This window comes from Trifolium pratense, linkage group LG6, assembly GCF_020283565.1.
Source record: "Trifolium pratense cultivar HEN17-A07 linkage group LG6, ARS_RC_1.1, whole genome shotgun sequence".
Taxonomy (NCBI): Eukaryota; Viridiplantae; Streptophyta; class Magnoliopsida; order Fabales; family Fabaceae; genus Trifolium; species Trifolium pratense.
The window spans coordinates 6,309,708-6,330,733 of NC_060064.1; the positions used below are offsets into that span (position 1 = coordinate 6,309,708).

Below are 21,026 nucleotides of genomic sequence, written 5' to 3' on the forward strand. Positions count from 1 at the left end.
AAAACCTTGGTTAACGAAATCTTTATTAATAAGAGCTCAACATCAACCTAGGCATAAATAACTAACAGGAAACATGCAAAATCTCATTTTGCTTATTCTTCGGGAATCTGACAAAAGGATCGGTTTGGCACATGAAATTGAAGTGAATTATAAACCATCATTTATGACTTCAACATATTATAAACAAAAAATATTATCGTAAAAATGAAGAATATCTTGTATAGGTAGGTTTCTTGTCATTGTCACGTTATTAATTGTTTTATTCTGCAAACGTATCTATTCCAAGTAATAATTAATTAGATAATGCTTACCAAAAACAGGCTGTGGAAACAGATTAGTAGTTGACATGAAAAGTTTCCTAATAGCATCTTTCTCCAATGTTCAACCTATTTTGAGTTTTCAGTTTTGTATATCATTTTCGTATACTTAAAATTCCACATTGTTTAAAAATTGAGGTTAACATGTAACATTCACACTCTCCGATTCATAATACGTCTTTTATAAATGATAAAGTTATGAGACCTCACATACTAGTATAGTTCAAAGCAGACAATACTTCAGAATATGGTGTGATGTAGTTAAAGATAGAACGAAACAACATAATATTAATAATAGTTTCTACAATGCTACGTATACATATGCAACTTATGGATTTGGATCGTTTCCATCGGGATTATCTTTCTCAATTTTTGTCAAGTGCAATCTCAACCATCCAACATGAGAGAAAATAAGAGTAAAATAAAAAAAAATTGAAAAATTGAGAAAATTTCCAATAAAGAGTTCTAAATCCGAAACTTATATTTCTTATTTATCACGTCGATATTTTTCAATGGAGAAAAAAAATAAAAATCAAATTCATCCTTCTATAAGACTCGCTTAGATACCTTAATACACTTGTTAAGAAAACTAAAAGAAATAAAAGAAAAATTATGTGGAAAAGATTAATTTTTAAAATTTTAAGATATATATTAAACACATTATTTCCAAAATTATATTTTTATATTTAACTTTTGTTAGAAATTAAATTTGTGGAAAAGTGTTCCAAAAACTTGGTATTTTCTTAAAATAAACGGATCATGCAATTGTACAAAATTTCTTTTTTCTTTCTATTTATGGTTTTCATAACTTTCATACCAACTAATGGTAATATTTAATCATGACTTCCATGCAATGAATATTGACACTTATCTTAGTCGTGATTTAAAAATTAGAGTAAATACTTAATAATGTGATAGCCAAGATATATAATAACTTATTCAATGAATTTAGAAAAATGAAATTTCTCCAAAAAAAAGAAGATTGAATTTTATTACAAGCTTTCTCTCAATTCTTTCTGTGTAATGCGCAGTCCATATCTAATTTAAATGAATTTCAAGTTAGATCTTCCTACTTGTTTGTTCTTACTCTTTCTTATTATAAACGTCGCTTTAAAAAGTTTGTCTCAACTTGTCTCTTGGTGGCTCAGAAGTCAAGAGAGAATTCACACTCTTAAAATTTCAAAAGAGAAGCTTAAATTTTATAGGGTTTGGCAATAGAAACAATAACATACTAGGGTGGTGGAAATATGAATACTTATTATTCATCTTAACTTGTATCACAAGTAATTAACATTGATCTTAATTATATTTTTTTTTATATTTTTCACCACCAGTTTAATCTGGTTCGTGGTCAGTTCTGGCATCAAGTGGTTCTAACCCCTTCCCGAATTGATTTTAAATTTGTTTGGTGAGCAAATATACTATTTGGTGGGTGGATCTTAGAGAGACGCTAAGATATCATATTAAAATTGAGAGTTGAGTCTAACTCAACTTACAAAATCAGTTTGCAAGGTGAACATCGACTCTGTTTAGAAATTGTTCATCTCACATCCAATATTTTAATAATTGAGAAAATCCATGTTAAACCTTTTTAATCCAAGATGCCAAGTAGTCAAAACCACATAGCAACACGTTCAAGAAAGCGACAAACCCAAGGAACCAGCTACATATATAGTAACATTTAATTTACAAATCATTTCAGGAAAAAAATAATATTATACAGTACATTACAATATATATATATATACATCTATAGTAAGATATCTATATATTAGTTATCTGTTTGAGAAATCAATTAGTTAGTAACATGGCATCGGTATTGGCGGGGGATGAGGTGGCCATATCAACAAGCAGTCGTCGGAGTTGGACATCAACCAGTTTTAGAGACGTCTGGACGGCGACAGCTGCGGCCATTCCCGATGTATTCGAGCGGAGTGATCGGCACACACAAGAAGATGATGAGTACCACCTTACTTGGGCAGCCATTGAACGGTTGCCTACTTTTGAGCGTATGAGAAAAGGTGTAATGAAACATGTTGCTGAAAATGGAAAAGTTGTGCATGATGAAGTTGATGTTGCTAAACTTGGTTTACATGATAAAAAGATTTTGTTGGATAGTATACTTAAGATTGTCGAAGAAGACAATGAGAAGTTTCTTAGAAAACTTAGAGACAGACAAGACAGGTCTGTGAACTGTCTCTTTATGATCTATCTGTGTTTTGGATTTTCTTGATCCGTCAAACAATGTCTTTTGGCCATTATCCAACAACCAACTAGCAGTCAAGACCATAATATATGATCCGTTAAACCACGTTAGTTGGCTGTTGACTATTGTCCGATAATCAACTAGTGGTCAGACGGACCCTGGATATATATGATCCGACAAGGCCAACCAGTGGTCTGACGAATATGTGGTCCGTCAAACAGTACTAGTTTTTGGTGGTTGACCGGTATTCAACCACCAACTACTGGTTGGATAGATCACAAAAGAATATGATAATCTATTATAAAAAATGGATCCTCGACTGCTGCAACAATTTATTGCAGCTAGAGGATCCAGTTCTATATTGTCGATAACAAGGTCATTCAGTATGATTAAGGTCATTTTTAATTTGAATATGTGCTTACATTTGTGATTGCAATGGAATACAATACAGGGTAGGGATTGAGATTCCAAAAATTGAAGTTCGTTATGAGAATTTATCTGTGGAGGGAGATGTGTATGTTGGAAGCAGAGCACTTCCAACACTGCTTAATGTTACCATCAATACTTTGGAGGTACTTATTTTCTCATATATATTAAAAAACTACCAGATTTAATGGTATTAAATACTTTATCTGATTAATTTGATTGTTTGTTTGCATGGTAGAGTGTTTTGGGATTGTTTCATCTTGCACCATCCAAGAAGAGAGAGATTCAAATTCTCAAACATGTTAGTGGAATTGTGAAACCATCAAGGTAGCTTAAGATAAAATTAATTTGATGCATTCTTGAATTTTTTACAATTTATGCATTCTTATACAATTTATTATATGTCACTGAAAATTATATTTATTTTATTTTGTTTGGTAATTTCAGGATGACACTGCTTCTAGGTCCTCCAGGTTCCGGAAAAACAACATTGCTTTTAGCTTTAGCAGGAAAACTTGATCATAATTTAAGGGTTGGTTTCATTTTCATTGTTTTTAACTTGTAAAATTTGTTTAAATAAATAATGAGCTTTGTTTTTTGATGTGATTAGGCTTCTGGGAAAATCACTTATTGTGGTCATGAGCTAAATGAATTTGTTGCTACGAAAACTTGTGCTTATATTAGTCAACATGACATTCATTATGGAGAAATTACAGTGAGAGAGACTTTGGATTTTTCATCGCGTTGTCTAGGTGTTGGTACTAGGTATGAATTGTTGATGGAACTCTCAAGAAGGGAGAGAGATGCAGGAATTAAACCAGATCCTGAGATTGATGCTTTCATGAAGGCTATAGCATTATCAGGCCAAAAAAGCAGTTTTGTAACTGATTATGTTCTCAAGGTTTGTATCTATGTTGTGGTATTTAATTTCAGCTTAATTATATATTAGTCTTACCTCTATGCTTCTATTTTAGGTCTATTTGGATCGACTTATTTGGTGGCATAGTACTTGTGAGACTGTTACGGAGAACTTATGTCCATAAGCTGTTTTCAACTTATTTTTATAACTTTCCCGGGATAACTTATGAAAACAGTTTGACTTTATTTTATTGTTTGTTAAAGAAATAACTTATCTATAAGCACGAGTGCAAAAAAAAATACTTAATTAAGCTGTTTATCCAAACTTATCTAGTCTTGTAAAAACTAAATTTGATCATGTTAACAGATGCTTGGATTGGATATTTGTGCTGACATTATGGTTGGCGACGAAATGAGAAGGGGAATCTCAGGAGGACAAAAGAAGCGAGTAACGACAGGTTCTATTCTTTTTAATTATATATTTGACCAACAAACTTAACTTATTAACATTTAATCTCACAATTTTTCAATCTGTACTAATTGCTTTTGATGTAATTTGTTGTAGGGGAGATGCTGGTAGGACCAGCAAAAGCACTTTTCATGGATGAAATATCCACAGGATTGGATAGTTCAACCACTTTTCAAATATGCAAGTTCATGAGACAAATGGTTCATATAATGGATGTAACCGTCGTCATTTCACTTTTACAGCCAGCACCAGAGACATTTGAACTCTTTGACGACATTATTCTACTTTCAGAAGGACAAATTGTATACCAAGGACCACGCGAAAACGTGCTAGAGTTCTTCGAATACACAGGTTTTAAATGTCCAGATAGAAAAGGTGTTGCTGATTTTTTACAAGAAGTAACATCCAAGAAAGATCAACAACAATACTGGTTTAGAAAAGATGAACCTTATAGATATGTTTCAGTTTCTGAATTTGTTGATTACTTTAATTCATTTCATATCGGAGAGGAAATTGCGGACGAGCTTAAGGTTCCTTATAATAAGAGTCAAACTCATCCAGCTGCATTAGTGAAAGAAAAGTATGGTATATCAAATTGGGAACTATTTAAGGCATGCTTTTCAAAAGAATGGCTTCTTATGAAGAGGAATGCTTTTATTTATGTATTCAAAACAACACAGATAACAATCATGTCTATTATTACTTTTACTGTGTTCTTTAGAACAAAAATGTCGGTTGGTACCGTTCAAGATGGACAAAAATTCCATGGAGCATTATTCTTTACACTGATAAATGTGATGTTTAATGGGATGGCAGAACTATCCATGACAGTTACTAGGCTTCCTGTTTTCTACAAACAAAGGGATTTCAAGTTTTATCCTGCATGGGCGTTCGCGTTACCGATATGGATTCTTAGGATCCCTCTTTCCTTTTTGGAATCATTGATATGGATTGTTCTTACATATTTTACCATTGGTTTTGCTCCTTCTGCTAGCAGGTAATATGAGTTTACTTTGATAGAGGCAACAATTTTCCTTATCAGACACTTCAAATTGAAGGTGTGTCTGGTGTCTGATATGCGTCAGTGTGAGATACTGACACGATAAATTTCTTGTCTATATGATCAGATTTTTTCGACAATTCTTGGCATTATTTGGCATTCATCAGATGGCTCTTTCTTTATTTCGGTTCGTCGCTGCAATTGGTAGATCACTAGTTATTGCTAATTCATTAGGTACCTTGACCTTGCTAGTGGTATTTACGCTAGGAGGTTTCATTATTGCCAAAGGTAAGTAATTGAACATTCACACACACTGCGCATCGACCACTTGCGCAAGACCTAATGGTCTTTTTCTAGTTTGAACAAATACTTATTGCAACATATTTGCTTTTGTTCGTGTAGACGACATCAAGCCATGGATGATATGGGGCTACTATATATCTCCTATAATGTATGGCCAGAATGCCATAGCAATTACTGAATTTTTAGACAAAAGATGGAATATAGTAAGAATTTAATTTTCCTATTCATGTTTGTCACTGCCTTAATGTATTATATGATATATGAACTTTAAGCATTGTTAAATTTTTTATTTTTATCTTTTGCAGCCAAATACAGATACAAGATTTGATGCACCAACAATAGGAAAAGTACTTCTGAAATCGAGAGGCTTGTATACAGAAGATTATTGGTATTGGATCTGCCTTGGAGCCTTGGCTGGATTTTCTCTTCTCTTCAACCTTCTCTTCATTCTTGCACTAACTTACTTGAATCGTAAGTTATATATTCTTTTGATTTTCGATGTCTGTAATCGAATAATAATGTTTTTACAGTTTCTTAACACTTATAATGTTATTTTAAAAAATTTCAGCTTTAGTTGATTCAAAAGCAGTCACTGCGGATGAAGATGACAAGAAGAATGGAAATCCATCCTCTAGACACCTTCCTATTGAAGGTTTGTTTATGTAACTAATATATATTTCCCTTATACTTTTTGTGATTCTAAGTGTATCTCATATTTTTAGGAAATTTTAGCTGCACACAATTCTCATGTATTCAATGGCGATGTTTCTATAACACTGCGAAGTGCTAACTGTTTCTGATTAAGAACAGGTACCAACATATCAATGAGAAATTCTTCAGAATTTACTAGTCCATCGAACCATGAACCGAGAAGAGGAATGGTTCTACCGTTTCAACCTCTTTCAATGGCATTCAATCATATTAGCTACTTTGTAGACATGCCAGCAGTAAGTTACTGAACCTGAACCTCTTATACTATATGTTTATCAAAATTATAGGAGTTTTCGATGAAAATATGAGCTTTTGTTATGCGACTTTTATCACATCAGGAAATGAAGAGTCAAGGAATCAACAAGGATAGACTTCAACTGCTACAAAATGTTAGTGGTGCTTTTAGACCAGGCATATTAACAGCACTTGTAGGTGTTAGTGGTGCTGGAAAGACAACACTCATGGATGTATTAGCTGGAAGAAAAACAGGTGGATACATCGAAGGAAATATCAGCATATCAGGTTATCAAAAGAACCAAGCAACATTTGCTCGAATAAGTGGTTACTGCGAACAGAACGACATTCATTCTCCGCATGTTACTGTCTATGAATCACTATTGTTTTCAGCATGGCTTCGTCTTCCTTCAGATGTAAAGACGCAAACTCTAAAGGTGTGTTGGTACAAGCTTTATCATCTTGAGTCTTTGATGAAATTCATTTTCAGTATAATTTTGATTTAGTCTTCTACTTCTATTTGTAATTTAGATGTTTGTTGAAGAAGTTATGGAGTTGGTCGAGCTTAAACCACTTAGAGATGCTCTTGTCGGCCTTCCAGGTGTGGATGGTTTATCAACAGAACAAAGGAAAAGGCTTACGATCGCTGTGGAACTGGTTGCCAACCCTTCAATCATCTTCATGGATGAACCAACTTCTGGCCTTGATGCTAGAGCTGCGGCTATTGTTATGCGAACCGTGAGAAACACAGTAGATACGGGGAGAACTGTTGTTTGCACAATTCATCAACCAAGCATAGACATTTTTGAAGCTTTTGATGAGGCAAGTCTAGAATCTCTAGACCTATGAGTTTCTATGTTATATATTATTCATATCTTTAACTTTGAGTTCTTTGTTACTATAGCTATTCTTGATGAAAAGAGGAGGACAGGTTATCTATGCCGGACCTCTCGGTCGCCACTCACATAAGCTTGTAGAATATTTTGAAGTGAGTATTGAAAATTTTGAAGTTTTTACATTTTTGTCTACCATCTTTGAAGTCTTTATTATCAATCTTAATAACTTCATCTAATTTACACAAACTTCAGGCTATCCCGGGAGTTCAAAAAATCAAGGATGGTTATAATCCGGCCACATGGATGCTTGAAATCAGCTCTACTTCAGTTGAGGCTCAATTAAATGTCGATTTTGCAGAGATTTATGCCAACTCTACCCTTTACCAGTAAGCTTTTTTATGTTATAATTATGTTAGCTTACTTACACGCAACGAGAATTCTAGCTTTAAAACTCTTATTTTCTCGTTCTTTAGGAGGAATCAAGAACTTATTAAGGAGCTGAGTACTCCAGCACCGGATTCTAAGGACTTGTACTTCCCAACCAAATATTCGCAATCATTTTTTGTTCAATGCAAAGCTAACTTCTGGAAACAACATCTGTCCTATTGGAGACATTCTCAATATAATGCCGTCCGATTCTTCATGACCATAGTCATTGGAGTATTGTTTGGTCTAATATTTTGGAAGCAAGCAAAAAATACGTAAGTCATAAAAGTGCATATTCATTCAATTTTTAAATGGTGTTTGGTTTTCAAACAAGTTCATAATGTACTTCATTAATATTCACTTCAAATTTTTTGGCAGCAAAACACAACAAGGTTTACTGAATCTTTTGGGAGCCATGTACTCCTCGGTGCTCTTTCTCGGTGCAACAAATTGTATGTCTGTGCAACCAGTTGTTGCCATTGCAAGAACGGTCTTCTATCGAGAAAGAGCAGCAGGGATGTATTCTGCATTACCCTATGCATTTGGTCAGGTATAAAAGCAAAGGAAAAGTAATCTATAGACAACTGTATTACGTATTAAATGATTCGAGAAAGTACTTTCACTTTTTATCTTCTGGTTTTCACTTCGTTCCATGTTTTCAAGGATTTGTGCAGGAAAGTTCCTATACAAATAAGTTCCTGCACGAATCCTTAAAAAGAAAAATGAAAACAAAAACTGTTTTCTCAAACTCAACATCTCCTAACCAAAGAAAATATGCCAAAACTAAAAGCACTTAATTGATAATGCAGGTGGCAGTTGAGACAATATATAATGCAATTCAAACAGCCATTTACTCACTAATCCTTTATTCCATGATGGGATTTGAATGGAAGGCAACAAACTTCTTATGGTTCTATTACTACATACTAATGAGTTTTATATACTTCACATTGTATGGAATGATGCTTGTTGCGCTAACACCAGGTCACCATGTTGCTGGCATTTGTATGTCCTTTTTTCTGAGTTTTTGGAACTTGTTCTCCGGCTTCATCATTCCTAGGACGGTATGTGATCCACCCTTTCGTTACTTAATTCATATTTTCGATTACGAAAATGATACTCTTATCTTTTTTAATAAGCTTAAATACACTTTTGGTCTCAAATTCGGCAATGAATAAAATAGAGGATCGTGCCATGTGGACAATGACTCACATGCCACGTCAGCATATGTGGCAAGCCATGTTGACATGACATTGTGAGTCATTGTCCATGTGGCAAGACATGCTGACGTGTCATGTGAGTCAATTGCCACATGTGCATTGACTTGGTCAAAATCAGTGGGGGACCATCATTTTGCAAAATTGGCTAAAGTTAGGGGGCTAAAATCGCAAGTTTGTGAAAGCTAGAGGGCCAAAATTGCAAGTTTCTGAAAGTTAGAGGGTCAAAAATATAATTTGGCCTAAGTATTTTTAACATGAAACTAACATATATTTTAATTTCTACTATATGATATACTACAGCAAATTCCTATATGGTGGAGATGGTACTATTGGGCTTCACCTGTTGCATGGACATTATATGGCCTAATAACCTCACAACTAGGGGACAAGAAAACAGAAATAGTGATACCAGGAGATGGAAGCATGGAACTTAAGGAATTCTTGAAACATAATTGGGGTTATGATCATGATTTCCTTCCAGAAGTTGCTGTTGCTCATATAGGATGGGTTCTTCTCTTTGCATTTGTGTTTGCTTTTGGCATCAAATTCTTGAACTTCCAGAAAAGATAGTATATGAACAAAAGTTACAAAACCATATATATCATCAGCTTAAAAAATTAGAGTGTTGCTATTCAAACACAGAAAATGACATCTCTGTCATCGACACCGTACATCACTATGCGCGCCATGCAAATAATGCAGTCTGTGCGCGTGGTCCGCGGCCATGAAAATTATTAAAAAAAATCTAACCGACCGTATAAAATATGATGTCGAACTGTCGATGTCAACTTTTGTGTTGACATATCACTATTCTAAAAGTTACTACACATAAATTTCTTTTATTGGTATAGAAATTCATGGATTCAATACATAAAACTTTAGGAGTCTCCTCTTTTTTGAGCAATTCCAAACTATAGGAGTTGAGTAGGTAAATAAATAGATGACGAAGTAGTTGTATGTCTCATGTGAAATCACCAACAATATTGTTTTGATATTATACTTATTTAACAGTTATATAGTGTTCATTTATTTTCTGAATAGAACAACAGCTATTAGTTTGATATAATTCTTACTAAAATCGTCTCAATTATATAGTTGTGAAGAAACAAAAAAGAGATCATGAACCCTTAACTACTAATATTGATCTTAAGAGTGAGAGTTTGGCCTAATTTAAGCTAGTATTCGGTATTCACCCTATAAAACTGACTTATAAAATAAAAATTATTTCTATTTAATAAACATATATTCAGACTATCTTGCAATCAATATAAAACTTCTTAACAATGATTATTTCAAATCAAATCATTACGATTATGCCACAATCTCCACATAATCTTTTTCAACATGTTTCGAACATAACTCATAGTTGAGGTTGTTATTTAAAGCTTAGTAGTGTTGTTATTAGATTTTCTCTAATCTACCCTTTTATAATTTTAGGGTATTTATCCATCAACTAATGAGAACAAAGTCATATCCAAATCAACATATATATGAAAATTCAAAATTTTGTTACAAGTTAGTTGTAGATACCATATGCAAATACACTTACGTGGTTTGTTCTTATTTTGATTGAAGGATAAATACCTCAAATTATGAGCGGTAGAGTAGGCCTCACCTATTTATTATACTTGACATGTAAAAAGATACAAAAGAATATTACCCATATAATTAATTGTTTTTTTTTTGTTACAATATTTAATTGTATTATTGGAAACTTAGAATTGAAATATAATATTGTTATATATAGTCAAATTATTTAAAATGCCATGTTAAATATTTAAAAAGAGTTCAATTTTATTGGTCTATTGGTTCATTAGTTTATTTAAATACACGTGATTAAATTTCCCTTTTGGTTCCTTGATTTTCACAAACTTACAATTTTAGTTCATAATTTTCATAATAACATTTTTATCCCGACTTTAACCCTCATGAATAAAATTAGGGGCTAAAATGGTACTGTAAAGAAATGTCTTCGCAACCAATCATACTACTCCCTCCGGTCCTTATTATAAGAAACAGTTTGACAAAAACACACAGACCAAGGAGACCTATTTTTTTTATTAAAAATTCTAAAATGTTATATTTAATTCCAAAAATAACATTGGTCTTAATTGATTGTTGTCTCTTGTAATTATCAATATACTAAACCACTATTCTTAATTCCAATGTAACTCATACATGAATATATAGATTTTATTGAATGGTGGTAGACTATTTACGTGACTCTTTATTTACTAAAATTTGCCTCCAATTTTTTTGTATAGGAAATGTGTGTGTAATTAATATTAAGCATTGGAATAAGTTATATTGGAGTATACAATTCAATTCAATAAGGGTATAAAAGGAATTACTTATTTAATAAAACATAGATTTAAGGAGTGTTCCTTATATAAAAGACAAAAAAAAATGCAAATTGTTCCTTATAATAAGGACCGGAGGGAGTATAAAGAAATGAAAATATAATTGAATTGTGAATGTATTCAAGTTATTGTAAGTGCACGGTGCACCCAATACCTTCTTTTTATTTAAGAAATGTTTGATTATTGCCATGAATGCTAAAGGAAGGAGAGAATATAGTTTCTTTTTTTCAAAGTCGGTGCTTCTAAATTTATTTGGTTTCCCAATACCAATTTATTTTATTCACGCTGTAGTTTAATTTTTTTCGTCTTTATTCTATGTTTATTTTGTTTAATTAACAGATTAGTTTTGATTCATTACATATTTAACTAATTATAACTTGATTTTTAGTTTAAAAAAATTGATTTTATATTTTCTTACCAATTTTTGTGACTCCACTACATTTTTGTTTTTTTGACAGTTTGTGACTCCACTACGTTGAATATATGCTAAAAATACATTTACATATTTTAGGTATTTATTTTGACATTGTAAGAAAAATATCAAAATACATATTTTTTTGCCACTTTTTAGTCAAAATTCCAAGTCCCAAATCTTCAGTCAAAGAATTGTTGTAAAATGAATGCTCTTTGACCGGAAAAAACAAACAAATATAGTAGTACTATTTTTTATTATAAAATATAAGTAAAATTGTATTTTTCAAATTTATTGTATATTCCCTATTTTGTGTTTCTTTTGTTTTTTTGACTAAATTTAATGTATCGGTTGTATATAAATCTTGTTGTTTTTTTGAACATTGGAGTTACTAAAGTTTATTATAACTGAAATTATTTTATCAAAAAAAAAACTGTTTTGACATGTCATCAACATTTTCATGGAATATGTCAATCCGGCAGCAGAGACAACATAGAAGTTGGCCTTCGACGAGTTTCGTTCCATTGGGGGAACCACATGTGTTCAATACATGGGATGGAGATACTCAAGAGAAAAATGAGGAGGATCTTATATGGGCTGCAATCGAACGTTTACCTACGTTCGATCGCATCAGAAAAGGGTTGTTGAATCAAATGCTTGATAATGGAAAGATTGTGCATTGCCCAATTGATTTTACAAATCTTGGGTTGGAGGATAGAAGGTTACTTCTTGAGAATATGCTAAAGTGTGTTGAGGAAGATAATGAGAGATTTCTACTTGGCCTCAGAGATAGAATTAATAGGTATGATCTATTTATCTATCAATTTTAATAAAATATTTATTTTTTAATTCTTATAATTTATTTTTTATATATGTACAATACAGGGTGGGGATTGAAGTTCCAAAAATTGAAGTGCGGTATGAGAATATATCGGTTGATGGAGATGTGCATGTTGGTAGTAGATCACTTCCTACCCTACTCAATGTTACTCTTAATGCTTTTGAGGTATGCTTGTTTTATGTCTCTAATATCTAAGTTATACGTTTGAATAATTCTTTTTCATTTTCTTAACATAAAACAAGAATGCTTTTTGTAACCAAAAAAAAAAAAAAACAAGAATGCTTTCTATTTATAGTTTCCAGTGGCGGAACTGGGAATTTTTATTCCAGGGGCCACTAAAAAAATTATAATATAGAAATTAAATACAAAGTTATATTGCGTATAAAAATTTGATTATCAATAAATTAAATTCCATACTATAAAATAATGCTCCGTATGTGTCAAGTGACTTAAAATAATCAATAAATGTCTTTGCACTAATACTCACACAAAGTGTATCATTAGGAAATCATATGTTTTATTATTATAGGAAAATGTTCTTGCTTAGGGGTGTTCGCGGTGCGGTTTGGTTCGATTTTGAGCTTAAAAGTCATCCTAACCGCGAGATAAAAATGCATGCGATTTGGTTTGGTTCGGGTTTCTGAAATGAAAACCGCAAACCAAACCGTGCGGTTTGTAAGAAAAATGATTTGTGCAGTTAAAACTAAATGCGATTTTTTACGATTTTACTTTTGCATTGGTTCGGATACGATCACCCCTATTTTTTCTAATGGCTTGAGACAAAATTTTGTCACAAATAATTGATTTTCTTTTAAAAAAAAAAGGGAAAAAAAACAGAAAAGGAAAAAACAACAAAAAAGGCATCCACCAAGAATTGAACCCAAGTACTCTTGGTGTTTGGGGACCACTTTTAACCGCTTGGACAGACTGAAGTATTAATAATTTTGCTCAGAAGCAAATATGTATAATATACCATTGTAATTTTATATTACTATCAAAGGTACACTAGTAATTTATTATTTTTCCGGGGGTGGCCGTGACCGCCCACAGCCACCCCCTGGATCCGCCTCTGATAGTTTCAAGTTTCAACTCTTTTTTATTAAAAACAAAAATAGTGACACTTTTTTGTTTCATCACAAGTATCCGATTCATTTTTTTATTGAAAGAATATTGATGTTGTTTATGATAAAAAAAGAATTGGGTACAAAATTTATGATTTTTTTTAATATACATATATAATATTTTTTTGACTAATATACATATATAATATTGTTATTTGTTACGACAGAATATTCTAGGATTGTTTCGCTTGGCGCCTTCGAAAAAGAAAAATATTCGTATTCTTAAAGATGTTAGTGGAATCATCAAACCATCAAGGTACTATTGATCTCGTCAGAATAACATTGAACATATTATTTTGCACTTACTTTGATAGATATGAGTCTTGGTTATAATGTTGTATTATGATTTCAAATTTTTTATTTCACCTTTAATTATAGTATCAATAAGTATTTTTTTTTTCAGGATGACCCTACTTTTGGGTCCTCCAGGTTCAGGGAAAACTACATTGCTTAAGACACTTGCAGAGTCTCTTGATCGGAATTTAAGGGTTTGTCTAGTGATTATTCATATTTAACTTCTTTTTTTTTACCGAAATATTTTATTCCTACTTTTTATCACCATCATTCTAATTCAGAGTGTATGTAATCTCTCAAAAATAATCTAAAGGTGGACCTTTATCATTTTTAATAAAATAAATTACATTTTATAAAAACTTACTAAAAATTATATGGTTCACGGTTGGACCGATCGAGTCCATACTAGACGACTCCGAATTTATTTTATTTTTTATGTTGTGAGCAGATTAGAGGAAGAATTACTTATTGTGGACATGAACTAAATGAATTTGTTGCTAGAAGAACATGTGCTTATATTGGTGAACATGACCTTCATTATGGAGAAATGACTGTGAGAGAGACATTAGATTTTTCAGGACGTTGTTTAGGTGTTGGAACAAGGTATCAAATGTTAGAGGAACTTTTAAGAAGGGAAATAGGAGCAGGAATTAAGCCAGACCCTGAGATTGATGCATTCATGAAGGCTACATCACTATCAGGCCAAAAAGCCAGTTTGATAACAGATTATGTTCTCAAGGTTCGTATATCAACATTTCTCATCGAAGACGTGTTTATTGTCTGACACCAACATGTGTATTTTGTATTTATATTCAATCAAAAAAAAAATATTAAACTGTTATTTATGTTGACTTGTCAATATCGTGTCTAGTGTTCATGTTTGTGTCTAGTTGTGTTTGTGTCAAAATAAAATAAACTAATAGTATATAGTTAGTTATACGAAATCAAATTAGCTGCTCTAAATATATTTTTGGTAAAATCATACATATAATTAATTTTTGGTATCCATATTTCATAATTTTATTTACATTGATTTTTATTATGCTTGTATAGTTGCTTGGATTGGATATTTGTGCTGACACCAAAATTGGTGATGACATGACAAGGGGTATCTCTGGAGGACAAAAGAAGCGAGTCACAACAGGTTAATTACGTTCAATTAATTCATTTTATCATTATTTTTTACTGGTGTTAGTGTCGTGTCTGATGTTCGTGTAAATCTTTGTAGGGGAGATGCTAGCTGGACCGGCAAAAACACTTTTCATGGATGAAATATCAACAGGATTAGATAGTTCAACAACTTTTCAAATAACCAAGTTCATGAGACAAATGGTTCACATATTAGATGTAACAATGGTGATTTCTCTTCTACAACCAGCACCAGAGACATTTGAACTCTTTGATGACATTATACTACTTTCAGAAGGTCAAATTGTATACCAAGGACCGCGTGAAAACGTGTTAGAGTTTTTCGAAACCATCGGTTTCAAATGTCCTTCAAGAAAAGGAGTAGCAGATTTTTTACAAGAAGTGACATCGAAAAAAGACCAACAACAATATTGGTTCAGAAACGATAAACCTTACAGATATGTTTCAGTTTCTGAATTTGTTGATTGTTTTAATTCATTTCATATCGGAGAGAAACTTGTGGAAGAACTTAAGGTTCCTTATGATAAAAGAAAAACTCACCCAGCTGCATTAGTGAAAGAAAAGTTTGGAATATCAAATTGGGAACTATTGAAGGCATGTTTATCAAGAGAATGGTTACTTATGAAACGCGGAAATGCTGTTTTTGTATTCAGAAATATACAATTAGCAATGATGGCGATTTTCCTAGCTACCTTGTTCCCTAGAACTATCATGCCTTTTGGAAGTGTTGAAGATGGACAAAAATACTTTGGAGCATTGTTTTTTACTATGTCGACTATGATGTTTCATGGTGGAGCTGAACAATCCTTGCTTGTTGACAGGCTTCCTGTCTTTTACAAACAAAGGGATTTCATGTTCTTTCCTGCATGGGCATTTGGGTTACCTATGTGGCTTCTTAGGATCCCCTTCTCATTTATTGAACCAATCATTTGGATTCTACCTACATACTATACAATTGGATTTGCTCCATCAGCTAGCAGGTACTAAAAAAAGTAGAGTTATCGATAAAAATTAATAATTTCGTCGCAAGGATGGACGCATTATTTTAGCTGTGAAAAACCTAATATTGTGAATTTGTGATAATAGTTTGTTCTTTATTTTATACTTATAATCCTCTTCTTTTTTTGCAGATTATTTCGACATTATCTCGTATGTGTTAGCATTAACAACATGTCTCTTGGTCTATTTCGACTTGTTGGTGCTATTGGTAGAACACAAGTTCTTTCAAACATACTTGCTGGTTTGACCTATCAACTTGTATTTGTTCTTGGAGGATTCATCGTCGCTAAAAGTAAAATACATCATTATAGTTTAAGGGAACTCTAAATTTTCTTAATATAATTGGTTTGACCTATCAAAATTCTCACTTACACATTATTTTGTTTTACATACAGATGATATTAAGCCATGGATGTTATGGGGCTATTATGTTTCTCCTATGTCATATGGTCAAAATGCCATTGTAATAAATGAATTTTTAGATGAAAGATGGAGCAAAGTAAGAAAACATTTTTCTCATTAATTCATGTTTTTCAATATCTAAATAGTTAGCATAAGTAGCTAAGCCTTATTAGACAATGTTTCACATATTTTGCAGCCAATTACAGACCCTATAGATAATGCAACTACTGTTGGGAAATTACTTCTTAAAGCTAGAGGATTTTATACACAAGACTATTGGTATTGGATATGCATTGGAGCCTTGTTTGGATTTTCTCTTCTTTTCAACTCTCTCTTCATTCTCGCAATAACTTATTTGAATCGTAAGTGTTATATTATATCCTTTTGAATTTAAACATTTTAATTCAATTGAAATTTTGCATTGATGAATTTTTTTAACATCAAATCAAATTTCAGCTATAGATGGTTCAAATGCATTCGTCGAGGATGAAGGTGACGCGAAGAATGAGAATTTAACCCTTATACAAAATACAAATAAAGGTTCTGCAGAAAGTAGTTCTTTAAATGAAGAACGAAGAAAGGGAATGGTTTTACCGTTTCAACCTCTTTCACTTGCATTCAATCATCTGAACTACTGTGTAGATATGCCTGTTGTAAGTCACTCAATTTGTGTCCTTTTTTCATTACTAGGTCGTTTTTTTATTCGTCAAAGTAATGGTTTTGGTTTTGTTTTATAATGTCAGGAAATGAAGAGTAAGGGAATCAATGAAGATAGACTTCAACTACTACATGATGTTAGTGGTGCTTTCAGACCTGGAATATTGACAGCACTTATGGGTGTTAGTGGTGCCGGAAAGACAACCCTCATGGATGTATTAGCCGGAAGAAAAACAGGCGGATACATTGAAGGAAGTATTAACATTTCTGGTTATCCAAAAAATCAAACAACATTTGCTCGAGTTAGTGGTTATTGTGAGCAAAATGACATTCATTCTCCCTATGTTACTGTCTATGAATCTTTACTATTTTCTGCATGGCTTCGTCTTCCTTCAGACATTGACACAAAAACAAGAAAGGTGAGTACGTTGCGTTTGTGAATTAATTAAAACTCCTTCATATTATTGTATTGGTCAAGTTCTAATTAAGTTACTGGTTGATGATGGTGGCGATGCAGAGGTTTGTTGAACAAGTCATGGAATTAGTTGAGCTTACACCAATCAAAGATGCACTTGTAGGCTTTCCAAGAGTGAATGGTTTATCAACAGAACAAAGAAAAAGGCTTACTATTGCTGTGGAATTGGTTTCTAACCCTTCCATCATCTTCATGGATGAACCAACATCAGGCCTTGATGCTAGAGCCGCTGCTATCGTCATGCGAACTGTTAGAAACACAGTAGACACAGGGAGAACTGTTGTGTGCACAATTCACCAACCAAGCATTGACATTTTTGAAGCTTTTGATGAGGCAAGTTCATTTCGAATTTCAAATCTTTAGAGTTCATGACTCATGAGTCTAATATCATGTATTAATTACTTGATTATTGATGCAGCTATTGTTGATGAAAAGGGGAGGACAAATTATTTATGCAGGACCTCTTGGTCATCAATCACATAAGCTTATAGAATATTTTGAAGTGAGTATTGAAAAGCTTTACTTTTTTTCATTCATCACATGAGTTTTGGATGTGTCAGCTTCATATTTTGAGCATTGTTATGTTATCTACTTGTGAATTTAATGGTTTGTTATATGTTGTAGGCTATTGAGGGGGTTCCAAAAATCAATGTCGGATATAATCCTGCCGCATGGATGCTTGAGATCAGTAGTGCTTCAACTGAGGCCCAACTTGGTGTAGATTTTGCAGAGATTTATGCCAATTCTACACTTTACCGGTGATTGTTTCTTTTGAGACTCTTGTTACTACTATGCATGATTATATTATATAGTTGTATAACTTCATTTTCTTAATTTTTACATTCTCCAGAAGGAACCAAGAGCTTATCGAAGAAATCAGTACTCCTACACCAGGTTCCACGGACTTATTCTTCCCAACCAAATATTCTCAACCATTTTTTGTGCAGTTCAAAGCTTGTTTCTGGAAACAATATTGGTCGTATTGGAGAAATCCTCCATATAATTGTGCTCGATTCATTTTCACAATATCAATCGGATTATTGTTCGGACTCATTTTTTGGGATAAAGGCCAACATTTGTAAGCCAATTTACTTATCTGTATATTTGTTCTATGGTTTTGCATGCTCTAAAGTCTTATTTGATGTTTGTTGAACAAATTTCATTGGCAGCCAAAAACAACAAGATTTATTTAATCTTATGGGAGCTATGTTTGCTGTTGTAATGATCCTCGGAACCATTAATATTATGGGAGTGCAACCAGTTGTTGACATGGAACGAATTGTCTTATATCGCGAAAAAGCTGCAAGAATGTATTCTGAATTGGCTTATGCATTTGGTCAGGTATGAATGTAAACAAATACAAATCTAAAACAATTTGTTCTATAAATTTAATCTTACAATGTTTAAAACATTGTGCATTTTTATGATTATGCAGGTGGCAATAGAGATAATTTACAACTTAATTCAAGCAGCCATATACACTACTCTTATTTATTCCATGATTGGGTTTGAATGGAATGCAGCAAGATTCTTCCTTTTGTACTATTTTTTGTCAATGTGTTTAATCTTCCTCACCTTGTATGGGATGATGTCAGTTGCTTTAACCCCAAGTTACCAACTTGCTTCTATTTTTAGTCCTGTCTTCACCAGTATATGGAACTTGTTTTCTGGCTTTGTCATTCCTAGGACGGTAAGTTAATTAACTATTTTTTTTTTTACTATCTCCGTTCTTTTTTATAAGAGACAAAGTTACTTTTTAGATCACTGAATAATTAATGTATCTGATCTATAATAAATATAGCTCAGATACACCAATTATTCAATGAGTCTGAAAAGTAACTGTATCTGGTACATAAGTTTGTTTGATAGTAGTAGTTAAAACCAATGTTAAGTATTAAGGTTCCTAATTAACTGATTTTTTCCTTAATATATATATGTTACAGCAAATTCCTAAATGGTGGAGATGGTTCTATTGGGCTTCTCCCAATGCTTGGGCAATCTATGGCATAGTTACATCTCAATTAGGTGACAAAAATGATCAAATTGAAGTCCCAGGAGTTGGATACATGAGTGTTAAGGAATTTCTCAAACAAACTTATGGTTTTGAATATGACTTTTTACCTTGGGTTGCTATTGCTCATGTGGGTTGGGTTCTTCTTTTCTTGTTTTTTTTCGCATATGCCATGAAATTCCTAAACTTTCAAAAAAGATAGGTTGATATCTTTTTTGAAAATTAGAGGGTCTTTTCTTTAAAAAATATTATCTCGCGATCATAACTCAGTTGATACAATCATATTATATATGGAATTTAAATCCAAGATTTCTCACTTATTTATTCAAGGGTGAATTTTTAGTCATTAAAAAAGAAATCAAATACTCATATTGATTACCTCTAATTGCATTGCATCCAGCACCAACACGTTATATTTGTTTTTCTTGAGATAAATATGAGTGAAAGGGACTATTTAAGTATTAATTAATAATTAGTAGTATTACATTCTCTGAGATTCATCTCAGTGTGCTCAAATAAAAAAGTGATTCAAATAAATTATGTTTGCATCCTTTATTTTTTTTCAAAAACCGCTTAGGGAAAACAGAATGAAAACTATGAACTTTTATTAATACTAATACACTACTTGTCCTTTTGAAAAATGGATGGTCGGTTGAGTCAATTGTCATGGTACATTATTATAATCCAACAACTTAAACCAAACGATCATTCAAACCTATATATTTCTAAAAACATTGCTTCCAATTTAATCAAATATATCAATTTGAACCAATAAGAATTTTGATCTAATAGAAGGAGCTCAACTTCTCGTGAACATAGGTCAGTTGGTAAATGTAGAGACTGAGGTTTGAATTCTAATACTCTTACTATTTTACTTTAAAAAGTGAAATTTTAGCCACTAAACTACTTAACAAAAAATAAATAAAAAAGCGCTCAAATAATGAAATCAATGTTTGAATCATATCACATGAAGAGAAATTATATTTATTCTCACCATGTTGTGGTTTCCCCATAATATCTTAGGATATTTTCCATCCATCAAGCATATACGGGATCTTTATATAAAAGCCAATGAGTACTAAAAGACAGACATGTAGCAAACTTTTAGTAGTGTCTTCATGTTGGATATTTTTCTCGTTTGAGAACTTTATAATAAAGTAATCAAAGTTTCAGTCCTCCAGAACATAACACTACTACAACTCTCTTTTGTGAAAGGAAAATAATAACATTGCAACAATCTTTAAGTACTAGTACTCCAATTCCAAACAATTGACAAAGATTAGTAGAATTTCACCTGAA

The 21,026-nt window shown here is 32.4% G+C and overlaps 2 protein-coding genes across 2 annotated transcripts; both read left to right on the forward strand.

Annotated features, from left to right (window-relative positions):
- Positions 1–2,112: 2,112 nt before the first annotated feature.
- On the forward strand, positions 2,113–10,084 carry LOC123890410 (ABC transporter G family member 39-like). The gene is made up of 20 exons (XM_045940020.1): positions 2,113–2,501; positions 2,975–3,095; positions 3,188–3,276; positions 3,397–3,481; positions 3,560–3,850; positions 4,175–4,265; positions 4,373–5,273; positions 5,404–5,564; positions 5,679–5,782; positions 5,885–6,050; positions 6,148–6,231; positions 6,390–6,526; positions 6,629–6,961; positions 7,056–7,346; positions 7,429–7,512; positions 7,613–7,746; positions 7,834–8,061; positions 8,165–8,336; positions 8,596–8,850; positions 9,307–10,084. Exons 1-20 carry the CDS (start codon positions 2,125–2,127, stop codon positions 9,574–9,576), a joined length of 4,374 nt encoding a protein of 1,457 aa, XP_045795976.1. The 5' UTR covers positions 2,113–2,124; the 3' UTR covers positions 9,577–10,084.
- Positions 10,085–14,124: 4,040 nt separating this feature from the next.
- Positions 14,125–20,056, forward strand: LOC123890411 (ABC transporter G family member 39-like). Its single transcript, XM_045940021.1, has 16 exons — positions 14,125–14,228; positions 14,483–14,773; positions 15,088–15,178; positions 15,263–16,163; positions 16,314–16,474; positions 16,578–16,681; positions 16,781–16,946; positions 17,041–17,237; positions 17,328–17,660; positions 17,759–18,049; positions 18,135–18,218; positions 18,341–18,474; positions 18,567–18,794; positions 18,886–19,057; positions 19,152–19,406; positions 19,660–20,056. The coding sequence occupies exons 1-16, from the start codon at positions 14,145–14,147 to the stop codon at positions 19,927–19,929; spliced, it is 3,762 nt and encodes a 1,253-aa protein (XP_045795977.1). The 5' UTR covers positions 14,125–14,144; the 3' UTR covers positions 19,930–20,056.
- The last annotated feature ends 970 nt before the right edge of the window (positions 20,057–21,026 follow it).